The following is a 13,001-nucleotide window of genomic DNA, read 5'->3' as shown; positions in this document are numbered from 1 at the left end:
TTCATTTCTTAATTATGACGTAATGATGAGAGATGATTGATTATCTATCCAAACACTGAAGTCAGCGTATGGACACATGATGAAGAGTACTTCTTCCTCCTCTTAGGCTATTCCCGTAACTCAAACAGCGTGTCTCCTCGCGGCTACGTGCCGAGCTCCACGCCTCAGCAGTCCAACTACAACACCATCACGTCCACCATGAACGGATACGGGGCGGGGATGACCAACCTGGGCGTACCTGGATCCCCCAGCTTCCTCAACGGCTCCACCGCCAACTCCGCTTACGCAAGTGAGTAATACGCTTACATATCGCATTAACGAAACCAAACCTCATCCATCCAGGAGGCAGTCAGCAGGAGGGATCATTTACAACTGTGGCTAAAATCAGACGTATTTATGCTCCAAAACACACAGCGCTGTTCCTGATGCTCCAAATACCGATTAAAAAAGAAATCTGTGCTTCCTGCTTAAATCTGCATTTGATGCCACGTTACCAAAACCTGCATTAAAGCTATGGACGCTGCTCGTTTATGTTGATGCTCTGCTGCTGGCTGATGTTTGAATTGAACTTGACGGTGGAGTGGCAGTTGAGTCATTAAAACGATTAAGTCCATGTAATGAAGTGATGGGAGTTGAAGCTGTATTGGTCCATGTAGTTGCATGTGAAGGTAGCGGCTTAAGGAGATGTTGGAAGTGTTGGGTGAAGCAATAACGGAGGCTTAAGTATCCAAGTAGCATGAAGAACCAGAAGGAAAAGTTTGAAAACTTTACAGTAAGCACAGGAATTAGAATAACTGAAGTTATTCTCAGCCAAGTAGGGGTTTAGGGTCAGCATATTTAGGTATTTTAAGGGACTCAGGAGCCCGTTAACCACTGAAAGCACCTAAGATTATTATGGACTAGCCTGGGAAAATGTTCTCAGCAAGGCCGATGTTTTAATTTTATAAAATTGGATCTGAACCAGAATTTCTTCCCTCACCTTTAGCCCACGTCTCCACCCACTGGTCTGGTTTGCTTTTATCTTGCTGAGAGAGAGAAGAAAAACAACAGCACTAAAAACGTTCCTTCATCTTGTCTTATGCCTCGGTGGAGGCATCATATTTTAATGAAATCCAGAGTAATTATGAGCAGTGATTTGGCTAACAGCTTTAAAATGTTAGTAAAAGGCCAAAGGATCCGTATCAAGCGTGAACGTGACCAAGATACCAAGAGCTGTTGAGTGTTGGTACCTAGCTTGACACCACATTACCCAGTGTACTGGGCTTCGTAGTACTGATGATATACTCTGTATATGGATTCGCGATGCTGAAAATAAAACGACTTGATGGCAGATTGATGATGGCGTTGTGCACAGAGCAATACGAGCAAACAAAAGTGAAGCATTTCCCGCTGCAGGAGACGAGTCGATGCTTCTGAGTCGGCCGTGTTGTTCGTCAAACTTTACACTCGGCACTGATTAACATGCCTGGAGTCGGAGCAGCAGCGTAGAAGGCGCAGGTGTGTTTTGGAGACTAAACTCGCCCGCGGGGAGCGCTCCATTGTTTTGGCTTCTGTATCAAAGAGCTCAGCAAGTCTCAGCGAGACTCGTTTAGAAGGTAGTGAGCTCAAAATGCGTCTCCTTGCCAGGTGATGTTGTCGTCCCTGGCGACTAAACAAAAGGTGGGCTCACATCTCGCCTGGCTGAGCTACAGTTTCCCGCCGCCGAGGGTCTGAGTGTTTGTGTGTGCGTGTGTGTGGACTTAACACTGCCACGCATTGTTCACCTCCTCCTTCCCTCCTCTGACTGTCCCCCTGTCCATACTCCTCCTCACCCATCCCCTCCACCTCCTCCACTAACCCCACTAACACCCTCACCGCATCCTTCATGCATTCATGCATTCACGCTTTGGGCCGAATCCATTAATATCAGCTGGAGAAAAAGGAACGGAAAAACAACAAGAAGGAGCCAAGGAGGAGGAAATGTGAGGAGAAAGAAGCAGCGATCCAGGACAGACTGATGCTTGTTGGCATGAAGTGATAAATCACATTTACATTCCCCCGCTTCATTTTACAGTTCCATGTTCAAATGCTGTCCTTGAATCATTACAGACACACTGTGGTCCATAAACTCTGTGGAAGCTCTTAAAGGAACAGCTCAACATTTGGACAGATGCGCTCAAAACTCTGCGTTTCAGAGACGGAAATTAATCCGCTGATGATTATGTATTCAGCTCAGAGCTGGAGCCATCTGCTGTTTGTAACTTCAGGGTCGTGTCTGAGATTTTACTGGAAATTTCAGTATTTCACGGTGACCTTTGGGGTAGCAACACATCCACTGTTAAGATACATTTCAGAGTCTCGACTGCAGAGATGGCGGCTGATTTCAAACCTGCAGTGGAGAGTCCAGATGTGGTCAGCTTAGCATTAAGTTAAACGTCACATTACGTCATGCTTGTTTGACAGAGTGCACTTTTAGTCGTCCGACCACATTAACGTCATATCCTCACGATTTTCCCGGAAAGCTTCTGAACTCTAAAGTCACATCTTCAGTTTAAAGACTACTTTAAAGATTCAGAGGAACGAAATACTCAAATGAGTAAATCAGGAGGAGGTGACTTTAAAGAGCCGGAGATGAGCAAAATATTAAAAATGTAATAAAAATTAAAAGGAGAAAGCACCTTAGCAGCAAATACATGTGACAAGTCTCCTGAAGAAGTCGTGACTGAAGGCTTCAGGAGTTTACTCGTACTTTGGCTCTGTTTGGTTTAAACGCCGGGTCTGCTCAGGTTGCTTCCGGAAAACTTCCAAAGAACAGATGTCAAGCTCAAGTCATCACTGATGGACAGCTCCGGCTCTGCACTGACCACCGATAGATGATGATCAATAAGAGCGTCTCTGAAAATGTTGAACTGTTCCTTTAATCGGGAGTCAGCTGTAGAAGCAGCAGGAAAATTCAAAGCTGTTCGCCTAAAGACACACGAAGAGTAAATGAGTGGGTGATTTATTAAAAAGGAAAAAAGTCAATTTACCGCACGATGTTAGACACCTGCCTTCTCTCACACACACACACACACACACACACACACACACACACACACACACACACACACACACACACACACACACACACACACACACACACACACACACACACACACCTGTGCAGCGTGTGCGGATGAAGCTGCTGCTGCTGCTCTCAGGTTGGTTTATTCCAAACAAGTCCTTCAAGTTATGGATCAACTTTGCCAGATGTGCAGCTGTTTGTGCTCGGAGCATGTTTGTTCCTGCAGACCTCGGCTCGATCTGAGGCAGGGACCCATTCTTCCTCCTCCTCACCCTCCTCTTCATCATCCTCCTCCTCCTCCCTGCATGATTCGCCTCATCTCCGTCCGATCGCTCACCTCCTGTCTGTCTGCCTGCTCGTTACCGTCACGTCCTCCTCCTGTAGGACCCCCTCCCCACACCTTCCTACTCCTCCTTCCCTTGTCTTCCTCACCTCCTCCTCCTCTTCGTCTACTCCCATAGGCCCTTATTCATTCTCTCCTGTCCATATGGTTTCTGCAGTCAAACAGAAGAGCGCCTTCGCCCCTGTCGTGCGGCCACAGACCTCCCCGCCCCCCACCTGCACCACCACCAATGGCAGCAACCTCCAGGGTGAGCATCCCACCCCCCCGTCCCGCCTGTCAGCACCCCCGCCCCCTGCTGTCCTCCTGCTCGTGTCCCATCAGGACACGCAGGTGGATGTCCACGCGGCGCCGCTGTATGAGAAGGACTCTTTCTGTGTTGCGTGTTGATTCCTGCTTTCACACACTTGGAGGTCAAAGTTGATCCATAACTTCTGGCATTTTGGGGAATTTGGAGCTTAAACTTGAGCATTTTTCTTTTATAGTTAATACCGCTGCAAATTTCACCCTGCAAAGTATTTCCCCCCATAACCGAGTCCTATTCTTTAGCTTTTATTTGGCTCAGTGAAGTCCAAGAATCCGTCGTAGATCTGTCTTTATTTCAACATCATCTCTCAGCTTTATCCAAATACTTTTACAACGCAGGCATTTAACTGATTTTATTTAACCTTTCAGCGCTTCACAGAAAGACTTTAACAGCAAATGCATATTTTGTGCGAGTGTGTTAAATGAACCCTAATTATTCCAGAGATCTGTTTACACGAGACGTATCTTAAATCTTTTCGATGTGCCTCTCAGGAAGGCGTTTTTATTTAAAACTGGAGGTTTTTTCACTCTTCATGAAAAAACATATTTTAGGTCTTGTAATATCCACAGTTATAATCACCAAGACGTTTTAAATATTTCTGAGTGGGCAGCTTGAACAGTAAAAAACTTTCATGATAAAACATTGTTATGTTAAAGTACAGTAAAGTAGAATTTTAGAAAAACTGAGGCTGCATCCGCATGTACTCAGCTAAAAAAGGACTTTTTGAATTCGCCTCACAGCATCAGCAGCGTGCACCTTTATCTCCTGTTTTGATATCAAACTGTGCGCCATGTTTGTGGGTTTTTGATTGGCTAACATTTCTTCACAGTTAGGCAGAAGTGGCAAACGTAAAGATAGTCTGTACTTAAGTAGAAAAAAAGATACTAGTGTTAAAAAGTACTCCAGTAAAAGTTGAAGTACTGATTCAAGTTCTGTACTCCAGTAAAAGTAAAAAGGTAGCGGCTCTGAAATGTACTCAGAGTAAAAAGTAGCTTTTTGGAGGACGTTTCTATATTTGTGGAAAGCTAATTGAACCTTGTGCTGTTTTAACATAATAATAAAATAATGTCAGTAGATGGGAGTACAGACTTTATTTCATTCAAACATTTTAATTCTCACGAATATTCTCAGCTTGAATCACATCAGCAGAACATGAAGAGAAAAATAAGGAAACCAAACATAGCTCTGTGTCCTGTTGCTACATTGTAGAGGGCGACAGTCAGGGGTTAAAGTGGATTCAGCAGGTGGAGCAACCCTAAAACTGTCTGTAATGGCTCAGCGTGGGGGAAAGATTCATAACTCACAATAATTTCTATTCAGAGCTTGAGTCGATTTTCTGATTTAAATCCATCACAGTACAACAAACTAACCTGTTTATCCTGCACTAACCTGCAGAGGATTTTCATGCAGCCTTTAAATAACAGTCTCCCTCAGTTTGTTTTGCATGTCTCACAATATGAAACAACATAATATCACATGTACAGACCCAATATGTGATTTAAAAATGTGAGGACTTACTTGTGAGCTTTAAATGAGCAGTCCTTTCTTTAAATCTAAGCTCTCGCCTTCCTCTCCTGTCCTGCCTTTTTTATCTTTCTCCATCTCTGAGTGAAGTTAGCTCTCAAAACAAGGAGAAACAGTTTTGCTTCTATCGTCTGTTTTTATGCAACATCTCCTGGTGATTAATAAACGAACAGGAGTGACTCTCATGTGTTTCTGTTTAGGCTCAAATTGGTTTGATGTTGGGAAGGCCGCAGTGACGTGAAATAAAAACGCTCAAAAGCTTGTTTTGAAAATGTGAGGAAGAAAGCACAGGTATCTGTTTATAAATGTAGGGAGTAAAAGAAAAAAAACTGCACAGGTAAAATACAGATAGCTGAAAATTCTACTTAAGTACATTAACGAAGTATTTGTACTTTGTTACTTCCCACCTCTGCAGTTTGGCAGCGCTTTGCATTTTCACGACAGATGGAGACATTTTTCCAATCAAACTGAAAAATCCAGTGTATGCGTGGACGTAGCCTGAAATGCTCAGCGAGCATCACGAAACATGAGATCTGACTCATTCTGTGTTGTTTCAGCCATGGCAGGTCTCATCGTGCCCCCCATGTGAGGAGGACTCTCAGCCAGGTACCGTCAGACTCCCCACAACCCTCCCCCAGCCTGAAACGCCACAACAACGTCCTTCCCATCATCCTTTAGACCGACCCGTCTGACCCAGAGTCCGAACCCGAAGAACTTCAACAATTCAGTCACCATCAGCCGAGGACGTCGCTTCTTCCTGCAGCCGTTGCAGACACCACCGGCAGGCGTTTACGAACCCGGAACAGGAAACGTCTGCAGTGGCTGCGGGCGGAGGCAGCGCTCGCTCAGCGTGAACTGTGGGTGGATGAAAGGTGTCTGCAGTACTGCATGTTGTGCTGAGATATTAAACAGGTTACTTTGACTTGAGAAGTCTGTGGAGGCTGAACAGATCTCAGATCAGTTCGAACCACTGTGAGACAGGAAGTAGGCGTGTCCACTGGGAGCATCTGTTCTAAGCTAATCATCATATCGTGAAAAAAAAAAATCAGCCGAGTGGATGGTGTCATCTTCAAATACCTCGCTTTGTTCAAACTGAAAATGCTGGTGATTACTGTAAAAAAATAATAAATAAAAATCACCAAATCTCTGTTAATTTTTAGCTAAAAAATCCTTGTAATGTTATCCAGGCAGCTCAGTTTGACCCCCTCCCCGAAAAGCTTACTTTTCTTCTGATTGGCTGTCTTTTGGAAGCCTACAGAGGGGCAGCACCAAGTGCTTTTTAGCTAATCTAAACAAATTAGCGGGTAATTTGCCAGTAAATAGTAACCCTACCTCATCTAAAACTTTGGTCAACACAATATAAAAATATTTTTAAAATATAAAGAAAGGCAGAAAAGAGCTTCTCTGTTTTCAGCTGCAGATCTGATTGGTTCTCACTAGAACAAAAGCTCTCAGTGGACACTGACCCTGAGTCGGACCGAGTCCGGAAATCAGGAAGTAATCATTTTTCAAACTTGGAAGAACCGTCAGACGGTTTTCAATCAGAAACCCCCAACAAGCCCCTCCCCCAGGACCAGAGTCCTTAAAGCCCCCGATGAATCTCACGTCTCAGCGCGTTTTACTTTCTGTACCATAGCTTTTAACAATGTTTGTGTCTCATAATCTAAAAAGGAGGAAAGTGCAGTAATTTTGTAAGCTAAGGAAAGAATGAAGCATCCTGCCGAAGAGAGACGAGCAAATGTTCCACTAACATTTGTCCGTAACACGTTGAGGCAGCCCAGCGTTTTCAGCTTTTCTTTTTCTTTTCTTTTGGATGTCTCATTTTGAAATCCAGTACAATAGTTCTGTTTTTGCAGGTGTGTCGAGTGGTAGATTTTAACCAGAAAAAGCTTGCAGCAGTTTTAATCACATTTAGGTACCAGATTTTCTTGTTATTCTTCTGATTGTGCTTATTTTATATGTATTTATAAAGTATGTTTTGGGGAGTTCTTTTGTGATTTAGGCCTGAATGATAGTCTCAAATATATATGTAAACACATTTGATGTCTTAATACCTTTTAGATATTGTAAAAAGAGTGAACAAGTGGGAAGAATTAACCCTTTTGTAAAACAAAACAAAAAAAACTCACGACACGGTCACCCTGTTTTTGAAAGCAGGACGTAAAACGACGCTTTCATCACTTTTGTATAAAAACGCTTTTCCGATATTTAACTTTTTGTAAACAGCATCGTTTGTTTCCCCTGGTTCTTCTCGTCTTTTGTGTATTATTGTGAAATGTATAATCATGGTTATTTCTTAATGCACTATTTTTTTTTGTTGGGGCACTTAATAAGAGCAATGTATCTTAGCAAAAAAGAAAAAAGCTAAAAGTGGAAAAAAAAAAGAAAAAAGATGAAAGCTAGAGCGATATGCACCAATATGTTTTTTTTTCTCCTGCCATCCTGAAATGGCAAAAATCCTCGTCATGTGAAATTTTTATATCTCAGAGACTTATAATGTCATAATATCCCAGCACTCGTTTTTTGAGGGGGGCGGTTTGGTGTTTAGAAGTCAGCATTTTATCCATCTGAATATTCGACCTGACCCTCGTCTTTGTGTTGGATTTTTTTTGCTGATATTGACTGTACGGTTTCAAAACACGGCGAAGAGTTTCAAACCAAGTTTTTTAGGGTCACCGATCTCAAGGAAACGTCCATCGATGTTGGTGTTGTTGCCGATGGTGCTGTTCTCGTCGTTGCACACAATCTGGATCATTTACTTATGCAACTGCTCTCCTGTACTGAAATGCAAGCTCATCGCCCGCGCTGCTGTGGCAAAAGTTCAAAAAAATGTAAAGAACCAAGACTTGAGTTTGATGCCTTACGACCGACCACGCTTAAAAACAAAGTCTTTCTTTTTTCCGACAAAGTTTTGGTTCCACAGCAATTATCAAAGGTTACTTTTGTTTGCTTTCTTGATTTGATGTCTTTGTCCCTCAGGTTTCCCCCTGAAATATACAAAAGATGCTCAACTGTAGAAGCTAACCGTCAGATACTGATGGCTGAGAAGTGTTAAAACTGCCAAATTACAAAGTGTAGAAGTTTATTCCTTCACCAAAGAGAAGAAAAACTGGAGACTGGAGTCGTTTTGTGATTTAACATCTGTTAACTACAAGAAATTACCCCAATAGAAAAGTAGAACTACGAGATCTTTGTGTCAAATGTGATCAAAACACTGAAAAAAGTGAAATTGCTGAAAAAATTCTTACTTTTTGGAGAATATGGACATGAAATATCACGTTTGTGTTTACAGCAAATATGACTTTGAAGTTAATTCATTCGCATAAACATGCAAGTTTTGGATGGGGGCTTTGAAAATGTGGCCCCCATTTTTAGATTATTATTTGTTTAGTAAAATGTATTAAAATACAACTAAAGTGTAAAGGAAATACCAAAGAACGTAAACTTCTATCGAGGAAAAGGCTTATGTCAAATACATACTTAAATCTGGAAAAGTGTCACTTTGTGTACGTGAACACAACATGTTAGATATAACTGTCGTGTCAGTGAACAAAGGAGAAAAATAAGGTTCTTCAGCATGAATCAGTAGATTCAATCTGGGGAATATTTCAGAGAGATCCAGGAGACTGTGAGATGAATAATTTGGCATAAAGATCTGGAATCTTTGGATTGTGATAAATGAAAAATTTCAAATTTCTGACATTTTTTCCCCCAATACAAAACACTGACAGTGTGACTTTTCTTCCATGATCATGTGACTAGAAGGAGCATAAATTTGATATCTGTCGGCTTGTATTACGATTATAAAATTAGCATTACAAATTTACACCAAAAACAAAGTTGAAAAAAATAAAATCAGTTTATACTGCATCTTATTTTACAGAGACACGATTTGTCTTTACATTTAACACGTTCTCGGAATAAAGTAATAAAAACTGTAAAGCTCTCCAGTTTTTCCTTTTTGGTGTGTTTGCGTAGTTTAAGGATGGTAGAAGAAACATTTTTTTTCAAACTGCTTGAACCTACCTGAACCTTCAGACTTACACAAATTTTATTTGTATTTCTATGAATGTTAAAAGCAGAGTTGATGCAGGAATCTGAAGTCCAAATGATTAAACATCTGACTTTATGCAAATCCAGCAGTTTCTGCACAGTGTCACCCGGATGCTGTCACGTTAGCTTTTTGCTGGTATCTGTTCAGCATCTTTGGGAAAGACCCTTTATCAGTGATACTAATGAAGCCCAGGCAGCAGAGCCAACCTCCCTGATCAGTCCCCTCCAACAGCTCGCAGCTTTTCTTTCTCTTTTTGTCAGTCGCAGCGAGCTCGCTTCCCACCGTCTGGGTTTTAAACTGAAAAATAGACCTTTTTATGTTTTACTTCAATGTGAAAGAGGGCAGAGGCACTGCATTTTTGTGAAATATTAAATATATCATCAAAGTATATCAAAGCACAATGTTTAATTAGTTGTCTTTAGGATACAAACAGGGGTGTCACCCCCAGGTTTTTTCTTTTTCTGTCTCTGGCCATGCTGTAAATAAATGCATGTCTTCTGTTTTTTGGTTTGTTTGGTTTTTTTCTCTGTGATCCAGTGCTTTTTGTACAGAAACAATCTAATAAAGATTACATTTGGCTCGAAGCTCTCAAACTTACGCTGATGTTCAAATAAGAAAAGGGGGGGGGAACTAATTATGGAGGCAGCACACACAAGTACCAGTAAAGAGTTAATGTTTACACACTTCACGAAGAACCTGGATCTGCTCTCAAAATGATTTAATCAAAATTAAAAGTTTTCAAATTGCAAATGAAACCGTTCAAGACAGAGAAAGCAGACGTGTTAATTCACATCAGATAGATTTAAAAACAGGAGTTGTTTTTTTATTAAAAAACAAACAAACAAACGTATAAACTTTTATTATAAATAATTATGAAAAATATATATTAGAAATATAAAAACCTTCATTTCTTCTTATTAAAACTTTTAAGACAGCACATATTCTGGAGTCCAGCAGCACTGCTTTGCAAGTTGGACGTTTTTACAGCAACATCATTTAAAACAGGTAAGACAAATTTAAGAAAAATCTAAAGATTTGGAATAGTCTATTCATCTAGCAACACTCATATTCATCTAGCAACACTCATATTCATCTAGCAACACTCATGTCACTCCTTGCAAACTTTATCAGTCCAGTTGACGTGTATTTCTGATACAACTCCCCCAGTGAACAAAGATATGACTGCATTGTTCGTCAAAGCAGATTTCCCACAGCTGCCGTAACAGTGAGTTCGTAGAAAAATAAAATAAAAGTTATCTTTCTGGTATTTTCACCTGCACTTCTGGAAACATCAAGATGAAAACTTTACTGTGGAGTTGTGCAGCAGTAATGACTCTGTTTGTTACAGGTAGGAGGTTTTAAAAAAAAAAAAAAGATTTGGAATAGTCACATTTGTTATTTAATGAGAAATTATCTGCGTCTATCTCACACACACATACACATACTGGGGTGTCTGCATCCAGTAAGGGTCCTGGGCTAGACCAAGCAGACATGAGTGAGAGAGATCAACAAGGTCAGGTGTTGAGGAACCAGGCACTGATTTGTAGTGGGCTACTTCTTGGCATGTTAATTTTAATGGCCCCTTTTATGTTCATTGCCCCTTGGGGATAAATAAAATCTTTCTGATTCTGATTCTGAGTGACCCAAGTAGGGGGGGGGGGGGGGGGGGGCAGCCCACCCAAGATTGGGGACCAAGTTTATTAGTTAAATCTTAAATAAGATAGACCTTTTTTTTTTAAAAAGTAAGTCTTTTGATGTCTGAATCTACAGTTTTGTTTTGTTTTTTAAATTGACATAGTGTATTAACACAATTGATCTAAAATCTGACACAAAACATGAAATCTGAGTAAAAAAAAGGTAACGACCACAAACATGTTTAACAATTCGTTTTCATAGCTGGAAATGCAAATATAAATTGTCAATTTTAAAAAACCTATGCAAAAGTTTTGCAAACAACAAAGTTATATGCAGCTATTTACCTAAAAATGCAGTCAAGGGTTTTTTTTGTTTTTTATAACCATTTCAAACTATTTACAGACCAATCAGGAGTTCTGCATCAAATAAGGTACCACACACTCAAAGACAGCTTCTACCGTCAGTGTGTTGAAAAATAGTAACCGCACCGCATTTTCTTGTTAGAAACTGTAACAGTGTGCTGAAGTACCCTCAGAAGAGCCACAGACAGTGATCTGCTGGACAGCATACCACAGGGAGTTCGTAGGAACAGCTAAGATACTGTGCAGGACCCTCAAGCTCCCTGTCCGCTTAAAGCTTTTCAAGATATATATTGTACATACACGATGACATTAGTGCATTAAAGAACGGTAGAAGAGAGAGGACAGAAAGTCATGCCCAAGCAGATTTTATCTCTGATTAAAACTCAGGTAAGTAACTCAGGTAGATATTGACAGGAAGAAAATCTCCAGGGCAGCTATATCCACTGAAATCAGCTTGGAAAAAAAGAAAAATACACACGCACATCACCAAAAGTTTTCTTCCAGCAGGAATACTCTCCAAACGGCCTCCAAAGACTTTGGTTAATGATGAAACTGTCGGCGGGGAATGATGAACACGGAGCTCTGATTGACGTTTTGAGTTGAACTGATGCGAATCAATCACCGCAGCTCGGAGCCAAAGCAGTCAGAGAAAGAACCGTGCAGCAGGTAAAAACATCAGCCGGGATAAAAAGAGAAATACGACCGAGGATGAAGTGAAGGTTTGTATGGACGGCATGATTCAGGAGGTTTCTGTCGACAGTCAGGAGTCCTTCTGGAAATGCGCCCTCAGAGATTTACTCGGGCCCTGAAGCTACAGGTCCAGTCCTAAAATTAATTATGCAGTTTTTATTGTGCTTTCATCTGTTTCCACGAAAAGCTGCAGGAGTTTGATGCTTCAGCATCAAAGATAAAACCCAACCTAACCAAGTGGTTTCATACACAGAATAAAAGTACACATAGCCAGTCGTTCCCAAATGATGTGCGGTAGGTCATTTGGGTTTTGTCCCGACCGTAAAAACCACAGGACAAAAGAAGTAAATCATGATTCCTACATGCAAGAGAACCCTGTGCACTGTGGCTTGGCTTTTACAGAGGCAGATTCTACACTCTAGAAAAATTCTACACATCTTTTTGAATAGTTGACACATCAAAGGTCCTGATGGAGCGTCATAACAACAATATTAAAAGTTCAATGTGGTTTTAGGCCAATCCCAATGACTATTCTGATTGCAAAAACAAGTCTGATTATAGAAGGAAAGTTTCCTGCTGCTCACTTGATGCAGAACCTCAGGAATAAACATTGTTGATGAATTTATAGCCTAATTCCCTAGTTTAAAATGTTAGTGAAGACAACATGACATTCCTTTTGTAAATTGTGGTCCAATTAGACTGAAAGGGGACATGCAGAGTATTTTTTAACTAACTTGTGATTTAACTGACTTGTGCTCGCTAATAAGCGAGCAGTCCTCCTCAGTTTCTGTCACCCCATTACATCTGATTTCAAAAAACCAAGATGGTGAGTTTCCCAAAGTTATTTTGTCTTCAGGAACAATCTTTGTCTTCTCGACCACCAATCTTTTCTCCAGAAAGCATTTGGCTTGTCCATGTAGGCCACTGCAAATTTCAACTGAGCTTTGAGGGTGTTGATTTTGTCGCAGTGCCTTCTTTCTTGGTTGGAACCTCTTAGTCCATGGCAATGCCAGACTGGCTTCACTGTGGACAGTGACACTGGTGTT

At 41.0% G+C, this 13,001-nt stretch overlaps 1 protein-coding gene across 4 annotated transcripts in view; it reads left to right on the top strand.

Moving 5' to 3' along the window:
* LOC147337366 (transcription factor COE3) overlaps window positions 1-9,768 on the top strand; it is a 141,587-nt gene extending 131,819 nt beyond the window's left edge. For 3 of the 4 annotated variants that reach the window (XM_086304319.1, XM_086304310.1, XM_086304303.1), the window contains 3 exons: window positions 107-289; window positions 3,544-3,633; window positions 5,772-9,768. In XM_086304319.1, the coding sequence (XP_086160445.1) occupies window positions 107-289; window positions 3,544-3,633; window positions 5,772-5,803 (305 nt within the window). In that variant the 3' untranslated portion in view covers window positions 5,804-9,768. The remainder of the gene's footprint in view (window positions 1-106; window positions 290-3,543; window positions 3,634-5,771) is intronic. The other variant, XM_086304328.1, reaches the window with a different exon arrangement.
* The last annotated feature ends 3,233 nt before the right edge of the window (window positions 9,769-13,001 follow it).

This window comes from Aulonocara sp. 'chitande type north' Nkhata Bay, linkage group LG2 (genome assembly GCF_057382095.1).
Source record: "Aulonocara sp. 'chitande type north' Nkhata Bay isolate Kocher_YH1m ecotype deep benthic linkage group LG2, A_spYH_male_GT1.1, whole genome shotgun sequence".
In the NCBI taxonomy this organism is placed as follows: domain Eukaryota; kingdom Metazoa; phylum Chordata; class Actinopteri; order Cichliformes; family Cichlidae; genus Aulonocara; species Aulonocara sp. 'chitande type north' Nkhata Bay.
This window is presented reverse-complemented; position numbering and strand designations above follow the sequence as displayed.